This window comes from Ambystoma mexicanum, chromosome 4q (genome assembly GCF_040938575.1).
Source record: "Ambystoma mexicanum isolate Mex_15411 chromosome 4q, UKY_AmexF1_1, whole genome shotgun sequence".
NCBI classification, from domain to species: Eukaryota; Metazoa; Chordata; class Amphibia; order Caudata; family Ambystomatidae; genus Ambystoma; species Ambystoma mexicanum.
The window spans coordinates 259,900,538-259,922,940 of record NC_090928.1 but is presented as its reverse complement, the minus strand read 5'-3'; the positions used below and the strand labels follow the sequence as shown (position 1 = coordinate 259,922,940).

At 45.2% G+C, this 22,403-nt stretch overlaps 1 protein-coding gene across 2 annotated transcripts in view; it reads left to right on the top strand.

Annotated features, from left to right (window-relative positions):
* The window catches only part of AHCTF1 (AT-hook containing transcription factor 1), a 2,174,249-nt gene that overhangs the window by 1,840,595 nt on the left and 311,251 nt on the right, over positions 1-22,403 (top strand). For both annotated transcript variants that reach the window (XM_069607832.1, XM_069607831.1), the window contains one exon: positions 18,799-18,887. In XM_069607832.1, the coding sequence (XP_069463933.1) occupies positions 18,799-18,887 (89 nt within the window). The remainder of the gene's footprint in view (positions 1-18,798; positions 18,888-22,403) is intronic.

Sequence of the window (22,403 nt, the reverse complement as noted above, 5' to 3'; positions counted from 1 at the left end):
TTCCCCACCGCTATCCTGTTGAACCTGTCCAGGGAGTCCAACCCCGGGTCCCGTATTCTCATGGGGAGTAGTGCTGACTTTGTGGTGTTGATGTGTTGATCTTTAACCCCGAGAAACGCCCAAATGTGAACATCAGGGTCAGGAGGGGAGGGGAGGGGAGGGGAGCGAGGAGCTAGGCTCCACCAAGTAAGCCAGTATGTCGTCCGCAAACAGTGACAGCTTAAATTCTACTTCGCCTCTCCTAACTCCCTTGATATGCGGGTGTGCTCTAACTGCTATGGCTAGGGGCTTCATTGTAAGGACATAAATCAGGGGAGAAAGTGGACATCCCTGCCTTGTTCCCCGTGAAAGGGAGAATGGATCTGAAAGCCTGCCATTCACTTGTGCCCTTGCCGTTGGGCTCTATATAGTGCCGACACCCAGTCCCTGATATGTGCCCCAAAGCCCATTTTTTTGGAGGAGGCGTTCCATGTATCTCCACTCAACCCTGTCGAATACTTTCTCCGAGTCCAAGGAGAGTAGGCTCACGTAAAGATCCGGTTCCTGAGTGTAATGGAACAGATCTATTGTTTTGCGGATGTTGTCTGAGCCCTGTCTACCCCTTACGAAACCCACCTGGTCCCCGTGAACCAGCTTCGGCATGATCTCTTCCATCCGCCTCACCACCACCTTAGCCAGGATCTTAACATCGATGTTTAACAGAGATATTAGGAGGAACATTCCGTAGGGTCCTTGCCATCCTTGGGTAGCACTACTATTATGGCCCTCATCATGGATTCTGGGAGAGTACCCCCCTCCAGTAGGGCATTAAACACCTTCGCTAAGTTTGGGGCTAGGGTCGAGCAAAACCTTTTATAGAAGTGTGTTAGGCAGAAACCTGTGCAGTTCCCTTAGGGACCACTGCACAAAGTTTAAGACCACAGGAGTAAGCAGTAAACCCAATTGGTAGCAGTCTGCACCACCCAGATTTACCTGGTAGCTGTGGCTGAGCAGTCAGACCTCTCTCAAGAAGAGTTAGGCAGTATATAGAGTATACACAATAGGGCCAAAGACACAGTAGAAAAAGCAAACCCTGACCAGAGCTTTGGTATAAAAGTATATCATTATTTATTTTAAAACACACTTATGAAAATACACTGGCAGTAATATATCAAGCAAGTTCAAACAGCGTCACTATAAGTATATACACCCCCCTAGTTAATTATTCGACAAGTCTAGGTTAAGACACCACTTATTTAGCAAAACAGAGGTGAGCGCGTAACCGTAGATGGCACTCCAATAATTTGTTTAAAAAGGGAGAGAAAAGGCAGAATAGGAAAATAACATAGTACCAACACTTTTAAGAAACCACAGCAAGTCAAGAAAGGCAGGGTCTACTGTAGAGCAAAAAGTTCATAGGCCAGGCCCACTCTTGGAGAGAGCAAGGCGGAATGTGCCCAAGATCACACAGTGGAAATGCACTCAGTCTTTGCAGAAAAGTCAAGAGGTTGGATCAGTTCAGAAAGGTACAGTTAGCAGGTCCGAGGTCCACCCAGATAGAGAGTCAAGGATTTACGGGACACCTTGGACAATCTGTTACAAGGGAGACCAGGCGGGACACAGTACCTGAAATAGTGAGAAAGCTCCAGCGGTGGCAGTTGTTCCTGGCAGAGGGTGCAAGTCGTGGCTTCAACCAGAGGAAGAGAGGATCTTGACGAGGAAAAAAGCTCGAGGTCGTTGCACTGCTAGGAAAGAAACCAGCCGCGGAGTTTCCCGGTTAAAAGGTACGACCCTTTTATTCGTGGTAGTGGTGAAGCTTGGCTATCCGGCCGCCGGGGTGCTTGGCATGGGCGATTCGACCACGAGACGATCCACAAAGGCGAAAAAGGCGAACTGGTTGGTCCCACCAGCTCAATGGAAGAAGACTCTCCTGGAAGAAGATCTCCTCTGTCGTCGGGGAAGTGGTGAGTTCGTACAGCAGGGCTCCACCGGTGGTGTCATCGTAGATGGCTCAGCTTCTCCCCTCTTCGGATTCTTTAGGTCCTGTGGCGACTTCAGTCCCCAAAGCCCTGCTTTTATGCAGCAAAACCCCCATTCATCAGCCTAGCTGTCACTCAAACATGCTAAGTGGTGCGCCGGGCGGCTAACCACTGGGCCAATCACACAAGAGTGCGACTTGAGTTGCCAAGGCAACTCAGTCCAGGGTGCCTAATCCCCCTCCCACACATCCTGTTGACCCCCGACAGAGTGGCACCATTTGGAGGGCTTCTGTGGGGAAGCCTGCCAAAAAGTGGAACAAAGGGCTCGACTTGGGTTAGAGTTTCAGAGGCGAACACAAACGCCATTTTAAAACCGAGTCCTGGCAAAAACACCCAACCGGGGAATAAATATTAAATAAATAACCCGGCGGTATCTTTAACATTGCACCAAAAAGTGGTGCTTTTAAAATGAATGGGAAAATCCCATACGAAATATTCTGGTGGAATATTTTGCGTGGTATCCACTGCCACCAGCCAGAAACTCGACAAGGGGGGACTGGACAGTGCCCCCTTGGAAAAAAGACCCACGGGCAATGGAATTACCCCTACCAGTACTTCCACAATATGATGGTTTGTACTGGTTCTGTTCACAATTTGAGACTAGTAAAGCCAATGGTGACTTTACATGCCCTGGGAGTCAGTAGTCAGTCCCAGGGTATGGAGTCTATGTTTGGGGGTCACTATGACACCCCTGTGTTACTGCACTGAGGGTGCTGTGCAACACAGCCCATAAATACATTCACAGTCAAAGGACATACTCAAATCATGCCTAAGAGTGGGAGAAAAATACTCTCACTCTTAGCAGGAGAAAAAAATAAACCCCAAAAATCCAGCAAAGCTGCTGGGGGACTCACTAGGTTTGGGAAATTAGCCTTAACAGAGAATTTTCTCTAACAAAGTACACTGTGAAGCCGTCCTCGCCCGGGGAAGTGCCCACCTTCATCCCGCTATGGCCTTTTCTCTTTAACTTTGATAAACACAGTTGAAACATTGCAAACCCTGGTGTGTCTCATCCATCTGACTGGCCACAGGTGTTAAAACATATTTTTGCCTCTGTGCCTTCAAACAACCCACCTTTCTACTGGTACTGCTTGCTAGTCTGTGCAAACCAGATGATAACCAGATCCACAGGCCTCAGAATGTTAATGTTAAGGGTTATTTGTACCATGCACCATCACCAGCAGAGTGGTCCTCTGGCGGATCTGAAAAAGGACGGTGTGAAACGGGAAGGCTGTGGGAGCGGTTAGTAGGGTGCACTGGGCATAGGAAAGTGAGATCTGATCTGTTGGCGTCTTCAGTTTGGTTTGCACCGTTTGCTGAGCTTAGGTGCGATTCTCGCATCTGAGCGATTCCCATGTGCTGTTATGCATGGTTATGTGTTTGTATGTTGTTGCAGTGTGGTGAGGTACGTGTGGTTTGCTGTGCAGAGATGCGGTTGTCTGAGTTTCTGTAGGAGAAGAGTTTGCAGAAAAAGGAGGTTTTATACCTGTAATCGTCTTTCTGATGCTTATTTTAATTGTATTTTGTAAAGTGCTTTATACAACAGAATTGTTTCAAAGTGCCACAAGGCTAAAGGGGTAATTATATATATATTTCTGAGGCTTGTGGAATCGGTTTAGATCACATGCTGTGCATAGGCCGACATCTAGTGGAAGCTGCGGAGTATTAGTTAGTTTTTCGAAACTCGAAAATGGGCATCGACACAGGGCGTGCCAGTAATACTATCTCTAGTGTGACGTCCACTGTACCCATGAACCCTCACGCGTGTAGGACCCTCAGATTGCATTTTTTCTGACATGAGGTAGCATGAGGAGTAGTGTGTGTACAGGTTATCCAAGCAGGTAGATAGATAGGTAGGTAGGTAGGTCTACAAGCAACCATGCGCATTCTCTCAGAGGGGAGGAAGGGCGGGCGCATGTGAATCTAGGCAGATACAAGCATCAGAAATACAATTACGGTGAGTAATGTATCCCTTCTGAGGCTTGTGGAATCTGCTTAGATCACATGCTCTGCATAGATTAGCAAGGAGTGTTAGAAGAAGGAGGTGGGATGTGAGAAGGGTCATGAGCGAACAGGTGTCTTAGAACTGCTTGTCCCACTTCTCTGTCTTGGAATGAGTGTCAATGCAGTAGTGCTGAGTAAAAGTGTGACTAGAGCTCCATGTAGCTGCTCTGCAAATGGTGTCAAGGGGTACATTTGCAATGAAAGCCAGAGTGGCCCCAATGCCTCCTGTAGAGTGGGCTCTTGGCTTAAAAGGCAGAGTCTTTTCAGAAAGGGAGTAACATAGCTGGATACAATTGACTATCCACTTGGAGATGGCACTTTTAGAGACACAATCTCCCTCTCTGCCTGTAGCTACGGAGACAAACAGCAGGTCTGTTTTTCTTAGCGGCCTGGTCTTGTCTACATAGTAGAGGACCGCTCTTCGCACATCTAGAGTGTGTAGTTTCACCTCAGCAGAGCTTTTGGGTTCTTGGAAGAAGGCTGGAAGCTCAATGGACTGGTTAACATGGAATTTAGAAATTAACTCAGGTGAGAACCTAGGATGTGTTAGTAGAACCAGTTTATCCTTCTGAACAGTAAAGAAAGGATCCTGCACTGACAGAGCCTGAATTTCACTGACCCTTCTTATGGATGTAATGGCTACTAAGAAGGCAGTTTTATAGGTCAGGTGTTTGAGACTGGCTTTTTGCATGGGTTCAAAGGGTGGACCCATGATCTTAGCAAGCACCACATTAAGGTCCCATCCAGGTGGAGGGTTTGAAATTGGAGGGTGGAGTCTCTTTACCCCTTCCATGAAGGCTTTAACCACTGGTACTTTCCACCTCGAAACTTTGTTATGGGAGGTGGTGTAGGCTGACAGCGCCGCCAGGTGTACCTTGAGTAAATTAAATACCAACCCTGCATCCAGCAGGTGGATCATGTAGGTGACAATATTGGAAGGAGTGCAATCAACCGGGTTGATTTGCATATTCTGGCACCAGATAACAAATCTCTTCCATTTATCAAAATAAGAGTGTTTCGAAAAACAAACTGTAATACTCCGCAGCTTCCACTAGATGTCGGCCTATGCACAGCATGTGAATCTAAGCAGAACATATCAGAAATATGATTACGGTGAGTAATGTATTATATATATATATATATTTATTTATTTTTTTTATTATTATTATTCATGGTCCTAATAGGCCTGGTGGCATTCGCCCGTGCAAGTGCATTGATGAAAAGTGCAGGGGAGGGAGAGCAGAGGAGTGGGCAAGTGCTAGAGGAGGGCCCAAGAGGGAAGTGCTAAGGGGAGCCAGGAGGAGCACCTCAGGCTAGGTGCAGTAAAGGCGGCTCCCAGGGGTGGTGTGCGGAGCCACCCGGCAGGAAATGCAATGCAGTGGGGGGGGGGGGCGGGTGGTGCTGGTGATGGCTGGGAGGACGGACCGAAGAGCCTGTGGGGTTCATGAGGAAAAGGCCACCGGTCACAGCCACAGTTGGGTGATTAGCAAGGGAGGGAAAGAAGTAGAGAAGAGCAGAGTTTTGAGCCGTTTCTGGAACTTATGGAGTTCCGGCTCGAATCAGAGTAGGGCAGGTAGGCTGTTCCAAAGGGAGGCGCCAATCTCTGCATAGAGAAACGTTTGCAAGTTAAAGAGTTGGAATTATAGGAGCATAGGGCTCTGGCAGGGGAGTAAGAGTTGTAGGTAGCATGGTCCCAGGCCCCAGAAGGCCTTGTGGATGATGCATAGGGTCTTGCATTTGATCCTTGCAACCACCTGGAGCCAATGAAGAGATGTTAGGGTTGGAGAGATACAGTCCCTGGGCTTGAGACCAAGGATAAGTCTGCTTATATTCACATGCACCCACCCTTTCTCCTTTTTTTTGGAGTAGAAGGTCCATGGACAAATTACAGCTTACACATTCTACTCTTTTTAACGTACTCCAATACTTACTTCATGCCATCTCACTTCAGAAACAAAACAATCTGAAGACCTTGACACGTGAAGGTCCATGGGTACAGTACACGTCACACTAGGGAGAGTATTACAGACATGCCCTGTCGACGTCCCTTTTTCGATTTTGAAAGAAGTCATGCGATACGTCACGCCAGGCACTAAATGTCGGCCTATGCAAATCTAAGCAGATTCAAACATCAGAAAGACGATTACAGGTATGTAATATTTGAGATACTGCTGCTGAACATTTTCTTTGGCTCTGCATATGTAGTTTTTCTGTAGCTTTTAGTGTCTGTATTCACCTTGTCCCATTCTGTAGGGATTAGCGTGTAAAACTGCTGACGTGCCTCTGATCACATATGTAGTCATTGGTGACTTAAGACGTGGTTTGGTTTTCCAGGGACAGGGCTGCTATGGAGAAGGGCTGTGAACAGTTGGCTTAATGGGACAGGGCTATCTGCTTCCGGGGCCTGCACAACAAAGCCCTCCTGCATCAAAGTTTCATCACCAAATGGATTTTGCCCTCCTCTCTCCACCTTACGCTTGCTCAAGTAAATATGCGTTAAACTAGCTGCAATTGTAAACCAGATCTGCTAAATTTGGGTCCATTGTCTGCTGCAATCCAGCAGGCTATTTGATGATATTAGATCAGAAACTCTGGCCCGCCTACTCTATTAACAGGACTAGATTACTGCAGCCCAGTTTGAGAAAGTCCGACAAGGCTGAACTATGCAGATTAACTACCAGAAGAGCTCAGCCTAAAGAGTAATCCTGCCTCACATGCCTCTGTAACCATAAAGTTTTTTCAGGCCTCTGGTACTCCCAGCAAGTTGGTGTAAGGCTTTGCTCCAAGAGAAGTGACAGTTCAAAACCAACCCTACAAAGTGCTGCTTGTTCCTCCAAGCTTTCCGCTCTACAGAACATTGCTGTTTGGGGCCACAAATCCAAGTGTAAGGGTGTTTGCTCTCCTTCTCCGCTCTGCATGGCTTTAACACACCCAGGTTAACAATGGCCCTTTGGTGTTGTGGAAGGCTTAAATGCCTGACCACCTCAGAGCTAAAGACTTACTCGCATCTTTAAAACATTGTACACAAAGTGATGCTAAACCTGTCACTGCATGCAGAAGGACAGACACCTGACCCTTCTCTAGCTTCCCTTTTGGTCGCACATCCAAATGTACATTTCATACAATCTTAGGAACACAGCCTGCATTGTGAGCTCAGGGTATATTGTATCACCATAGATGGGTACGTATTACTATACATTGATAGCCTAATGCCAAGCAAGGCACCAGTGTCTCCACATTAATTAAAATATAGCGTATCATGGTATGACGTAAACCAAACTCTTAACCTTTTTCACAAGGCGACCACTTTTTCAATTATACCATATTGGTTTAGCCTCTACAATCCCTTACCTTCTTTTACCAACAGCATACAGCTTTAGACAGTCTATTCTTGACTTAGACCACTCTTGGTTCAGGCTTGGTAGTGCCAGAAGTAATATTCGAAAGGACTCCTTCCCCCAGTGGATTCCTCATCCTTGATATCGATCTCCCAGCACAGCTGCTCTTCAGAAACTTTTCAGCCTCCAGGTGGCTCTGCGTGGGTCTGCGTCTGCACCGCCCCTCCCCTCCCGATACCTGTATGCTACCCTTGCCAGACATGACTTCGGTGCCATTATATATAGAGATGCCACTTCTCGAGACATCAGTTCCTTTTTTACCGCACACACTGCTCGCTTTAGGAACACTGTTCCTGAGATTTATTAGATTTTTGAAATCTTTCGCTTGTTTTTTGTTGTGATGCCGAATCCAACTAAATCCTTGGGTTTCAAACACTGCGTGAATTGTGGACGTCTAATGTCTGTATTGGATCTGCATTGCATTTGCCTTTACTGCTTTGGTGAAGACCATGGCACGCAGGCCTGTGCGTCCTGCCCATCTATGCACCTGAAAGCGCTTGGAGAGCGAGCAGTGATGAATCCATGGAGTCATCATGGATTCCCCGGCGGTAGCCTCCTCTCATGTGGCATGCTGACGGCCGCTGCTACCTCATCCTGACCCTGGGTGCGACTATATTAGTGAGAATCACATGGGAGGAGATGGCCAGAGGGGTGATGTCATGGCTTCATTGGATGAGGCGCGGTATCCCCCACTTTCCCATGAGGAAGACTCCCTTTTGCCCAATGCCATAATGGCTTATTCTCATGCTAGTTCTCCTTCAAATTGAACTGATTTTCCATGTGACCACTTTGGAAAAGATCCTCCAACTAATATGCAACAGAAACCATTAATGGACTTCAATTCCCACAACCACCTAGGTAATCAGATGAGGAGGGTAAAGGAACTGACACTGAGAAACACCTGTGTTGAGTGCGCTAGTTGTTGGATGAAGCACCTGTGCGCGGGACCTTTTACTATGTGAACCAGAAGGTAAGAAGCAACTCAGGAGTAGCCGTGACTGCTTAAGGGAAGGCTGCCGGAGGTTGGAGGCACAAGCCAGTTCGTCGAAGCTGGAGGCTGAGCTGGTGTGGCTGAGCGAGGGTGTTCACCGGTGGAGAAGGAAAGAGATGTGGTGTGTGCGAGGCGGGCCGTCGAGATGCCAGGAACCGCAAGAGGGTCCCTGGGCGTCTGTCAGCCAAGAGAAGCACTGTGGTCCTTAGCCAGAGAAGCCAGCGTGCAGGAGCAGAGCTACGAGGCAGCCTGGAGAGACGTCGGAGCCGCCCAGAGTGGGAAGCAGGCAGCAAAGGTACACAACATAAGCGTGAGCGCATCCGAAAACACTACAGAGAACCGGTGAGTCTGCCAAAGCAGAGTGGGGACCCCAAGGCATTTTGGCAGCCATGCCAAAAAGAAATAGAACATTGTGACGTTACAGAAAGTGAAATGACAAAAATGTTTATAAATCAAAAAGGTAGAATATTTTGAACATTGTGAAACTACTGAAAGTAAAGTAATAAGATTGTTTGCCAAGTAGATATACCAAGCCAACCAGAAAGGTATATCCTACTTTGGGATAAAGAGAGATTGTAACGCGAGTGACAAGAACACTTGGAATCAATACTGGAAGAGCTGGCAAGGTTATGGGAGCCCAACTAATCAAATACCATGTGTGAATTAGGTTGATGGTGAAGAAACAAGTTGGCTAGAGGGCCCTCAGGCTTTGATGAGTCCAGGGCCTTGACATTGTTTTGAAGAGAGCTGTGTTAAACAGAACCTGTACAGGTTCTGAGAAAGAAACCCTTGTTTCCCAAGAAGGGGAGACCCAACGGAGGATACTTTCTTTTGAACCAATAAAGTCTACAAGAAAGCTGGGATCTATTTTATCTTTTGACAAACTTGATTCTAGCGACGAGCTACCTCAGTGATTGGGCCAGGCAGGAGCCTAAGATAGAAGCCATTGCTCTAGCTGCTCTTTTTTTAAACTTTTTTTTCCCAAAGTGGTAGGGCCAGATTAATTGTATAGGATTTGGACTAAGGACTGTTTTTCTTTTGAGCAGCACCATTAGTTTTAGTTTTTAGGTAGGGAACGTCCCTCGTAGAGACAGGGCACGTTAGGTGTTTTATTTATTTTCAATAAAAACACTTGAGGAAATGTTAGTCATTTGGCAGAATCCTTCTTTTGGTTCGCTTCAGTGCACATCCATGAAGCGGAGATGCGTGAAGGCTTCGCGGACCTGATCAGGGACTGAATGGAACCCTTCTGTCAGATGTTGCTGTCTGGCCTGCATACTGCAAACTGTGTAGCAAGAACGATGGCCACAAGCGCGGTTTTGCACGTATTCTCTTGGCGAAGGATGTCCGTCTTTGCTACTGACATCCAAGAGAAACTTTTTGATATGCCTTTAGATGGCATAACCTTATTCGGCACCAAGGCCGGTGTCCGTTCTAAGCCTTTTAAGGCTACTGCCAAGTCGCTGGTGGTGGCAGTAGAGCAATAGTGACCTGCAAGCTCTGTGGACAGGGGGAGGTTTTTTTTGCCACTTAAGCCCAAAGAGGTAGATACTACACACCACCAAGCCAGCAAGGGCAGTTCTTCCCTACAGGGGTAGGGGCTGGGGTGCACCCAGAGGAAGCACTTTCACCTCTACTGTGCCCTCTGCAGCCCCTGGTGCTAAGGCCCCTCTGAAGTCGACTTCCGCAATCGGTCCCCAGTGGGAAGCAGAATATCCTTTGGGGAGGAATGGAAAAATAACATCTCCAATGCCTGAGCCTTGCAGGTCATACAGCAAAGGGCTGACTCCCTGTTGTCCTTTGCCCTCCACTATACAAAACCCAAGGTGGGAACCTCAGCAATCACTGGCACCTTGAGGTAAGAACATACAATAAAGCACAAGGTGGTGCCAGGAGAGCGAGACTAACTGGGGAAGGAAGGCAGAAAACTAAGGAAATCAAATCATTATTTTATTTTGATTTGAATATATAAAAAATCATTAAACATTTTAATCAGTTTTTTAATAAAAATATCCTACAAATCATGCATCCATACACTCATTCAAACTAAATGAATCCCTAAAACATTCCATTATTTTAAGATATTGAAGAAACATACAATTAATTTCCAATTCATTTCCAATATAAAGCTAATGGTTGTTCATTCCAGACAAAGTCGAAACTATTCACCAACTGGGAAGCCCGTTTTCTAAAGAAGATCTACATTTATGGCACGAATAGTCAATACTTTGTCTGGAATGAACATTAGCTTTATATTGGAAATGAATTGGAAATGAATTGTATTTTTCTTCAATATCTTAAAATAATGGAATGTTTTAGGGATTCATTTAGTTTGAATGAGTGTATGGATGCATGATTTGTAGGATGTTTTTATAAAAACTGATTAAAATGTTTAATGATTTTTTATATATTCAAATCAAAATAAAATAATGATTTGATTTCCTTCGTTTTCTGCCTTCCTTCCCCAGTTACTCTCGATCTCCTGGCACCACCGTGTGCTTTATTGCATGTCCTTTGCCCTCCACACCATCCCCTATACCACCCACCCTTGCCTCCTGCTGTAGTATATCTGTCCGTTTTTGGCAAAAGAGGCCATAGAACTGGTACCCTGCTCGGAACGAGGCAGGGGTTGGGACTCAACCTATTTTCTGGTGCCGGAGACAGACGGTGGTCTGAGACCCATCCTGGATCTCCGACTTCTGAACTTGTACTTGTGCAAGGACAAGTTCAACATGGTTACTCTAGCCCAGATCCTCCAGGCCCTACACATGACTGGCTGTTCTCCATGGATCTCCAGGATACTTCAATGTGACTATCCACACGAAACACAGGAAGTACTTGAGATTCAAAGTAGGGAGCTGTTGCTACCAGTTAAAGGTCCTACCTTTTGGACTTTCTTCCGCACCTAGGGTTTTCACCAAGTTGTTAGCTGTAGTGGTGGCTCACCTCAGGAGGGAAGGCATTAATGTTTTTCCCTATATGGACGACTGTCCCCTCGCCAGTACCAGCGTCTGCACACCTGCATATGATATAGTATGTTGTGGCATTATAATGCTCCTGCACACAAGTGTTTCTAGGCGCAACAAGACAGGGGGGGGGGGGTAACAAAGAGGACAAACCTGGGACAAACTTGAAGCCAGATTTTGCAAGAGTATTGAGAATTCCGATCTGTGTACCAATGAGTATAATATGGCATGAACTAGGTCTGCACTCTGTGCAGGTGGTCTGGAAAGCCCTATCAGCATTTAGAAAGATGGACTCGACAGATTGCCCGCATTTTGAAAGTTGAAAACGAAAGAATGCAATTTTGGCCTCTGACCGCATGGAGAAAAAAATGTAAGGAGATCCTGCAAAATTTGAACGTATCAACAGATACGCTCTGCAACCACCCGATGAGGGTCAAAATATTACTTTTGTCCGGAAGACTGGTCGCAAACGGAAAGTGCCCGAGCATCATCTAATTTTCACACTCTCTCCACAAAAAATCATCATAATGCCAAAAAGCTTGCCAGGATACATGGAAAAAGAGTGCTAAACCCAAACATCGGGATTTGATCTTACGATTCAGACTTAACATTTTAAGAATAAAGACGAATCTCATGAAATATGGCCTAGCAAAGGACAACATATCTCGACTGTGCAAGAAGGATGGAGAATCATTGCAGCATTTGATCTTGTTTTGCTCTGAGTTAAGATCAGAAAGAGTAAAACTGCTACAGACAAAGCTAATGCCATCCTGTGACCTAGATCCCGATTTGTGGTGGACAGCGGTGTATGACGGGTGTATTTCTGGAAACAATGCTAAAAAGATTGTCAAACTGAATAAAAGGACCAATAGATGTATGGCGTGGGAATCTTCTATATACACTGTTTTACTTGAGGACTACAACACATCGCCAAAACATGGTCTAAAGGACCAAATTATTGGGATGCAAATAGAACATGAATACTGCAACCATGCAAATAAGTGGCTATCTAGTGACTTGGTTTGGCTATTGAATAAGGATGTGGATTTTTTCTTATTTTTTTAAAGCAAAAGTTTTTTAATTTTCACTGAATGCTTAATAAAAAATAAAAAAGGGGACAAAATAACGATCTTGCTAGGCCTTGTGTCATTCAGATCGTGCAAGTGCGGGGAAGGGGGAGAAGTACCAAGGGGGAGGGGAAGTGCAGTTAACACACAAGTGCAGCCAGCGGGTAGCTCATAAGTGCAGAGAGAAGGGACCGTAGGGTTGCAGATATAGCTCCTTCAGTACTGGGGACCCTGGAAGCAGTGCAAGGGCAACTGGACATGCAGGAGCCCGGGCCAGAGTTCAGGGTGTGACCCGTGCACGGAGCAGTCCGGTGCGTCAGCAGGCGAGAGGAAGAGCGAAAGCGGAATTGAAAAGGAAGGTCTCGAGTTGCTTCTGGAACCGGGGGTGGTTCTGCTCAAGTTTGAGAGAGGCAGGGAGGCTGTTCCAGACCGAGGCCCCAGCCGATGAGATAGATCTGCCCCCAACAGGCTGCCAGATGTGCAGCCTGTTTCACAGCTTGGGCTTTTCCCTGAACTTCAAAGAGTCTTCTATGTCACTGTCCCAGTCTTGGACATTCGCTGAGGCCAGGGATTCCCGACAAAGGACAGTGGTGAACATCTGGAAGCTGTTCCACATTTTTCAGCCACAGACGAAAGTTCTGCACTTGCTGGGACTTATGGCCTCCTGCATCCCTGTGGTGCCTGAGGCCTGACTGCACATTAGATTGCTGCAGTAGCTTCTGAGCTCACAGTGGACACAGTTTCAGGGACGTACATTGGACCTTCTACTGGTCTCGGCGAGTGGGTCTGGAGACCTGGAATCATGGTCCGTGGAATCGTGGTCCCCTCACTGGGGTTCATTATTTCGTCATCCTTGGCCACAAGTGAATCTAGTCCCGGATGCGTGCCTAAAGGGCTAGGACACTGTCCTTCAAGACCTTAGGGTGAGCGGACTGTGGTCCCTATCAGATTGCCAGGAGCACAGCAATCTGGCTGCCAAGGAGAACATGCTGACGAGTGCACTGAGCAGACAGTATTCAGCCTCCCTCAATTGGAGCTCTCCCAGGAAGTTCTGGATGAGATTTTCTCTCATTGGGGTACTCCTCCAGTGGACCTCTACGCTTCCAGTGTAAACAGGAAGTGCAAGTGGTTCTGCTCCAGGGAGTTCTCTCATCAGAGAGCTCTGGGGGGATTCCCTGACAGTTGAGTGGTTTTTATGCATCCCCACCGCTCCATGTCATACTTCTGTTTCTCAAGAGACTGGGCCAGTTTTGGTCCATGATGATCTTGATCACTCTGGACTGGGCTCGGAGAACGTGTTATCCAGAGTTGCTGTACATGGCCATCTGCCCTCCCTGGAACCAGCCTCAGAGAATGGACCTTGTCTCTGCCTCGGGGGGAGGTGGGGAGGGTCCTGCACCCAAACCACTGCAACCTGAACCTTCATGCTTGGCTGCTAAAAGGCTCTGGTATGAGGAATGGGGTCTATCTGAGGACGGTCTGGGCATCGTACTGTACTCTCTGCTAGCAGATGCGCTACCTAGTCCATCTATGCCCACAGATGGCTTAAGTTTTCAACTTGGTGCCAGTAGAGGGATCTGGTCCCTTTTACTTGCTGCACATCCTCAGCATTGAAATTTCTTCTCTTTGGCTCTGCCGAGGCAGCAGATTGGTACTGTGAAGGGGTATCTTACAGCCATTTCCGTCTTCAAAAAGGACACCAGAGCAAGGTTTCCTTTTCACGATCCCCACGGTCATTAAACTCCTCTGGGGTCTTTCTAATAAGTTTCCCCCGAACCACTTTTTCTCTTCATGGGATTTAAATTCAGTGTAACGTTTTTAATGGGTGCTCTGTTTGCAGCCCCTTCATTCTTGTTCGTTAAGATTGCTCACCCTTAAGGTGATTTTTACTGGTCGCCTCCACTTCTGCTACACAGGAGAGTTAGCTCCACACATTGTCAGTTGAACCTCCCTACTTCTTTATCTCCAAATAAAAGGCAACTTTGAGAGCTAAACCCTACTTCCTTCCGAAGGTTGTATCTATTTTCCTGTATTTTCCTATGCCTCATTCTTCCAAGCCGGAGGAGCATTTCCATCGGCTGCATCTAGTGTGGGCCCTCAGGAGCATTTCCATCGGCTGCATCTGGTGTGGACCCTCAACTCAAGGGAGGCCCGAACAGCTGACCAGTTTGTACTGCTAATGGAGGGCAGCAGGGTAATTCTGAATTCAATAAGGGTCTGCGGTCTGCTTTTGCGGCTCTACATTTTGTGGCCCTTTATCTGAAAGGAGTGCTGCTAACGTGTATTTTATTATTTTGGGATGCACTGAACGCTACTACATGTCGCCTTTCCGCTTCATCAGATCCTTGTCTGCTGTTTTTAAAGCGACATGACATTGCAAATGCGACCAAAAACATGACATATGGCGTGACATAACAGGCTTTATTCTAACAAAACCGCTGTTATGTCCCAAAGTTGAAGGAGGAAGAGATAAGTAAGTACACCCGTAGATGGAATTAAATAATTTGTGAAAGTTCCTTGAAAGCAAAGTGGCCTTCAGTAACAAAATAGAAATTTGGAAGGAAGAGTTCAAATAAAACGCAAGGATGGAAAGAAGTGCATGTGCAACAGGAGTGTCTGTACAAATAAAATATCAATATGAAGGAAGAGCGACAATTCTGTTTTTCCAGAGGTCGCATAGTCTTGGCTTATCAGGCAGAAGAAATGAGAATCCTAATGTTCCTGATGAGTAGTACAGTTACATACAACTGTGGCAAGCTGTCTGAATGTTCCCCTTAATAGCTGTCCTATACTGTAATCGTTTTATCGTTGGTCCAGGCAATGCAGAGTAGCAAATTAAAAGTTCAGAGCTTTGTGTGTATTTTTAAACTACATCTTAACCAGCAGTGTGAGCCTCGCTGTACTCTGACAGATTTGTTCTATGCAATATAGCCATCCTTTTTTAAATTAGATTTACAAGCCACCTTTACACTCGTAAATTCCGTTTTACGAACTCTTAAAAATCGACCTGTCACCAATTATTTTAGCGAAATAACATCAAGTAACAATCTTTACAAACAATTGTTGTAATTGAGTCAAGTGTTTTTGAATGTTTAATTATTTGATCTATTATTTGTTGTTTTAATTTACTGCACAGAGGTTCAGTATTGCCGTATACTATCCCATATCTCGTTTCAAAGATGTATTTTAATTAATCTACACATGCGTAGAGTGAAAGAACCATCCTTAAGAAAAATATACTGTTGCACTATAAAGTTAGTATTAATGTTGCATACACCATACCAAGTTTTGATCCTTCATTTTCATAGCCCAGGTTGAAGAAAGTCATGACCAATATGAAAAATGAGTGTAGATGTCAGATGGAGGCATCACATTTGGTAAAACGTTCCTATTTCCCCCCACCCCCTCTACCAGCACCTCGCCTGTTCAGTTACGTTGAGTTTTTTGTTAAACTATATTCACCGACTGAGTATGGTAGATAACCAATTAACGAGCAAAAGCCTTTAAGTGAAAATTGCTAAATCATGAATTAGGTCATCTGTCAATGTAAAGGATTTCATGAAGGGTGCACGTATCGATGTGCACTGGAATTATTCAAGTGTGATTAATGCTCGCTTGTTTTACCAGGACACCTGTATGTCGGATTTCTCAGTTTGTGTACCCTCTTAAACAAGTAATATTCACAGCTGCAAGGTAAAACGTGCACATGCTCCAGTGTAACAGTAACAGTGTAGCATATCTTGTTCCCTAGTCCCGGAGAGTATTTCCTTGTGTGGAGCGCACACTCTGACCTGACTTGTTACTGCTGCTTGTGCGGATTTCATCGCAAAATGTGCCAGAAGAGCAGCATATAATCGCCACAGTAGTGTACGTTTGTGCTGTAATAATTATTGTTTAAAACTGGTTTGGAACAGAACTAGATCCGTGCCTCGAAATTGCAGAATAGTATGTTGCCACCAGTGACATTGCTAGCTCTGTCACAACTTGTGCATTCTCGTCTTTGTGAGATGTTGCACACTCAGTACAGCATTTAGAATCCCCCAATACATAATCCTTTAAAACAATTGTTTGGATAAATAATCATTAATTTCTTGTGATGATAAAGTTTTTTATTCAATGTTTAAGCAATAGGCCTGTCTGCCAGCACAGTTGTTTTGTCAATTTCAATATTGAATAATATGCCTAAAATTCCTCTTGCTTTTTAATGTTGTTTTGCCAAATTAAATTGTTTGCCCTAATTGAACAATGTAAACTTGGGCCTTAAAAATCCGGCTGGGAGTTTACCCTACAAACGAATATAAAAATAGAACGGGAGGAAGAGGTAGTAATGAGGGGCGCTGCAGGTTTTGTCAAAAAGAGTGTCAACAAGAGACTCTGATGCATCTTATGATGAACTGCACCGCCGTTTCAAAGGACAGAAAGTGCTTGTTATCAAGGTATATGTCAAATACAACACAATGTAATGATGAGGAACGATGGGACTATTTTATTCAAGGACATAATCCCCGATTCTCGTGCGCGGGTATAAACTTTTTGGACAAAATCCTCAAAGAAAAAGATGATGAACTAGCAGAGGAAAACGTGCAATCATCTGGACACATCAAGTGAACAAATAAACATATACCTTAGGAGGTGACAGTCGTAAAGATAGTCATGATGAAACGAAAGGAAAAAAGAGGAATCGAATTGAAACGGAAAGTGTGATAAAAGTTTAAATGTAAACTAAAATACTACACTTTAATTAATAAAAAAAAAAAATTACATCCCCATTAGATTTTGAAAATGTTTTAAGTATACTTGGCATTCAACACTCAATAACCACTCTTTGTTAACTTTTTATAATAAAATTAAAAACAGAATCTTATGAACCCAGGCAGTGATTCCATCGCATGTTCAGACAAAGTTCATATTTATTCTACTCCACCCTCTCCGAAGTTTCTAAGAAGTCACACATTCTGCCTTTTCTCACTTTCCCCCAGAGGCTCACTGTCTCCAGAGCACTGGTCCTCTCTAGGCTGGACTACTGCAACATCCCCTTTCTACTGCCCGTCTCTACTGTTCGACCTTTACAACTTGTCCTTGGCCTCACTCCCAGGGATCGTATCTCTCTATCTCTGAAATCTCTTCACTGGCTCCGTGTGGCTGCAAGGATCTAGTTCAAGACCCTTTGCATTGTCCACAAGGCGTTCTGGGGACTGGAACTGCACTACCTCCAACTTTCTCTTCCTAAACATCTTCCTTCTCGAGCTCTCCGCTCAACCACCTCCAACTCTGAGGGTCAGATGCTTCTCCAAGCAGAGCGTGGGGGACACATCTCTTTCCTCGGCTGGGGCCTCCCTCTGGAACATCCTCCCCGCCTCTCTCAAACTTGAGCAAAACCACCTCTGGTTCCGGAAGCAACTCAAGGCCTTCCTTTTCACTTCCGCTTTCTCTCTTCCTCTCCCCTAGTGATGTTCCCTGATTGCTCTGCCCACTGGTGTCCTAGCCACCCACTGAACTTAGGCCCAGGCTCATGCATGTCCAGTTGCCCTCGCACTGCCTCTGGGCTGCCCCAGCACTTAAGGGTCTGTATCTTCAACCCTAGAGTCCCTTCTCTCTGCACTTATGCCACCCTCCGGCAGCACTTATTGAGTTAATTGCACTGCTCCCTTCCCCCTCCCCGTGGCACTTCTCCACTCCCTCTTCCCCCCACTTGCGCGATCTGAATGACACAAGGCCTAGTACGATCTTTGTTTTGTCCTCCTCTGTTTCCCCCTCCTTGTCTTGTCGCGCCTAGAAACACTTGTGTACAGGCGCGTTATAAATTACTTCTATCATATCATTTGTATCTTTTAATGGAAGGCGAATTAATGAGCAATATCGAGCAGGACCGCTTGGTAACTGGAGAGACTTAAGCATTAAAGGAGATGGTGTGTGTTTTTTTTTTTTTTGTGGAAAGAAACGTGATTTTTGCAATAGATTCACATATTATATGAATGCTCGGTTAGATATAGTCCGACAATGTGGACGCTAGCAGAGGAAAGGGAATGGTAAGCATATTGCAAGTAGAGGAAATGGAAAAGTGGCCATCTTGGGGTCTGACGAAAAGGATATCAAAAGTAGTAATGGAGACAGGAATTGTGCAGTAGCACAGTGGGGATGTCAAAGGTGGAATTGTGGTGAAGAAAGGGGGAAATCGGAAGCAATTGTTTGAGATTTGATCACTATCAACATTGTGACCCACAGTGATGATCCTGTACATATAAAGACCTCCCAAGATTAAATGCACGTGTTAACGTAAGCATGTAGTGTACGTTTTCTTTTCTCAAACTTAAATCTTTAAGTGAAAACTGTTTGTTTTCCTTGTTTTCAAAGTGACAGCTTTGTCCAGGAGGTGGCGGAAAATGGGTTGTCTGTTAAATCCAGCACTTCCAGATCCGAATCAAGAGTTGATGATGATGACTGTAAGTAAGCGACTGCCTTTTGCAGGTCTCATTGGTGTTTTATTAGAAGCAGAGAAAAGGTTGCTGTTCAATTTGCAATCTGGAACGGGGTGGGGGGTGTACACTGTATTTTGAAGCCCCTTGCCTGCATGCCAGTGATAAGTGTGGTTGTCTATGTCCACTGAGGTTGTCATCGAGTGTAGTATTTCTTCCGGCCAATCCCTGGCGCAGGAGGCATGATGAATTGCTAAGAGTTGGCAGTAAGTGTCCGAAAATGTAGTTAATGAGTGACTGCTTGATTTGTGTGATGCACTTGGACTAATGGATATGTCCAGACAGCAGAGCAATGCCCATCACAGCATAGCATATAAGAGTGCTGTATGTTATTTATAAAGCACAACATCTGGTTATTTACAGAGATTCTTGGCACTGGCTATTGGGTGTGTAAAGTGGCAATTGTCATTTGCCAATTGCTGTATTTCCTAATGGGCAGACCTCATAGAAGGGTTGTCTTGTGTCCTGTCCAACTCCCGCGATTTTTCAGCTATGTTTGGCGACTTTTGTAAAGTGCAGTATTTGACAATTTCATGGCACTGCTGACTTTTGGACGATAAGCTATTCTGCTCGGGAAGGTTAGCCGCTGGAAAGTTCCCAAATGGGGTTGGAGGGTGTTGCATTGATGTTGCTTCCCCAACACCCTAGCATGGATGGTAATTGTGGCTTGTTGGCTCAGAGTTGCCGGTTTTGATGACTTACAAACCAAAAACAGATAAATGGACCATTTTGAATTACTGTGATTCCCTTGCATTGCTGTCATCCTTTCATACCATTACATTTTTTTATTAGTCCTTCTTCTATATTGGAGAAGGGGAGACCAACCACATGTAAATCCCTGTGTTACCACAAAAGGGAGCAGTTGCACTCAACTGCTAGGCTACACCCCATCTGCACAGGAGTAAACCCCAGAAATGTTTTGGCCTTGTTGGGCCTGATCTGTGAGGTGCAGCTTTGGTCTCTGTAATGAACAAGCAAAGGACTTGCATCTCAGGCATACCCCCTCTAACAACATTTTTATATCCAAAAGGTTGTGTATTTTATATCCACAGGGAATGTAGCAAGGTGTGATTCTTGTAAGACGCAACACCTATCATAAATGGCTTTGCCAGTTGTGAAGAACAAAACTTATGGGGAAGCAGACGCATCAATTAGATTACTCATTGATACAATCACTCCATCATCTGCTTTGAAAGAGGCAGACAGCTCCACATGGTGTTTCTGTTGGGACGGCATACCAAGGAAAGAATGGTGTTGTTGAGTGGCTAAGAAATATTTAGCGTAAAGGTAGCTAGGGCTCTTGTACGTATTCTGATTAGGGTTGTCAGGCCACCAGCCCAAATAAAAGGTTTTACAGACCTCAGAACCATCGTAATGCGTGGTATTCCTACCCGAAATAGCCAGTAACGTGAGAGGAGAGTTAACGCCTACAAGCATCAACCTTGAAGAAGCCCATAGGGTAAATGCAAACTAACACAGGGCTTGCACTGGTAGCAGCATGGGGCTGTCACCTTGTCCTAAAATCCACAGCAAAGACCACAAGTGCAAACAAAACATCCAGAGCCAAGACCATGGTAAGGATGTCACTAAACAAGTGTTCTGGACTCTCAGCCCTTTGACTGTGACTGACTTGCAGAACGTTGTAGATAACTGATTGTACTCTGGAAATTATGATCTTTTTAACTTAGGCCCTGGCACTGCATTTCCCTTATCACTCCTTCCTCCCACTGTTAGGCTTAGATTGGTTCCCTATTGAGTTTCACCCTGTTAATGGTGATTTTCAGAATCAACCCTGTGGCCAAATTCTGAGAGGCCACCATATTCTGGTGAACAAGAAGAGAAACTAAAGTCTAGCCAAAGACTATCAAGATAGGTGACTGAGCTGCAAGGCCTAAACACAGGAGAGATTGGTGGTGCAGAATACACACATAGACCTATTAATAATTCAATTTAGACAGTATATATAACACTAAAGTTATTTGTAGACCTTGAGACCACTCTTTGCAATACAATTAAAAGGTGAGAAATGTCTCTAATTCACACTGTGCACATACATAAATTCACCATGGGGTGCTCTTGCTAAAGAGCACCAACACTTGACTTCTTAGACAATAGGTCAGATAAAAGTAAGAACACTAGGAAACTGTCATGCAGTAAAGAAAGTGAAGAAAACAGGTATGTAATATTGAACCAGCTAGAAACCCATAAGTATTCAGAATACAGTTAATAGACAAATGCATAGCCTTCTAATATAGGGCTCTAGCACTTAAAGTTCTTCCCTTATAAAGTAGATGGGACCTGGTGCCCTAAAAGTCAGCCCGTTATAGGGAACATTTTAAAATAGCGAAATAAGTGGTCTCAAATCCAACATGTAAGGGTTAAGGTTTCTTAGAAAGTAAGAACAGAGAAAGTAAAATTATTTGAGGGGGGCCTCTCCCAATCCCCCACCACCTTAGAAGTCCTGGGGATCCGTGGTGAGGGAGGGTTAGGGCTTGGCACCAATTAAACCCTATGGAAGCAGGTGGGGTATAAACAGGTATGTAAACTCGCTAACTTTACTACGATTTCTTCAGAAATCGCTCCTGAGGTTTGTAAATCCGCTCAGACCACTTACTTCACGTGTTACTTAAGTTGGAGGGCAGCTATAGGTTCACTGGTGCAGAGGTGATTTCGGAATTGGAATTGGATCTGACTAGTCAGCAGTTTCGCGCTCTGGTGAGGTGCTTCCTGTGACCTGTCAGCTGGATGACCCTGGCACGATGAGAATATTACCACCAAAATGCTGATGACTTCAGAGGACCCCCGGGACACAATTATGGTGAGCTGCACCGTGATAAGGTGGTGGAAGGTGACCTAATTATAGAGGCAAAGGAGCTGGTCCTTCATGGCCCCTCCTCATGCTGTAGAGCTGCATCTGCAGGGGAAGGCCTCTTCTCTCACAAGCTGCAAGTCTATCAGTCACCACCACGAGTCCTATTTCCGAACTCTTGGTGGTGACTGATGCAGAAAAGAAACCCTTCGTCTTTTTTGCTAATTCTTATGGGGAAACTGATCAATCCATAACCGAGAGACTATAGCTCTCTGTATGCATTTTTTGTATCATTACAATTTCACTCATCACTCTTAAAGTGAAGTGTGGTTAGGATAGTTTGTATCCTATTTTCTGTGATGCCTTTTTGATTACTTTTACAATGTGCCTAGGATAAGCTGGTGCTAGTAGATCATTTTTACCATGTTTTGTACTTTTTACTTGTGCGCTTTTGCACTTACCGAAAATGGCTGCTAAGAATGGCTAGCACTCTAAGATGACAATGGTGCAAGGAGTTTTCTTGACCTTTGACCATATTATTCTTTGGCCTTCTTCCTGCCCTCTTCGGTCTGGAATTGTCATACATGGAAAGCCCTTTCCTAGGGAAAGCTGCTGCTTTCCGGGGCTAAGAGATGGTTTGTGTGTGAGCCTGGGTGTGGGGGCTGAGGTTGTCT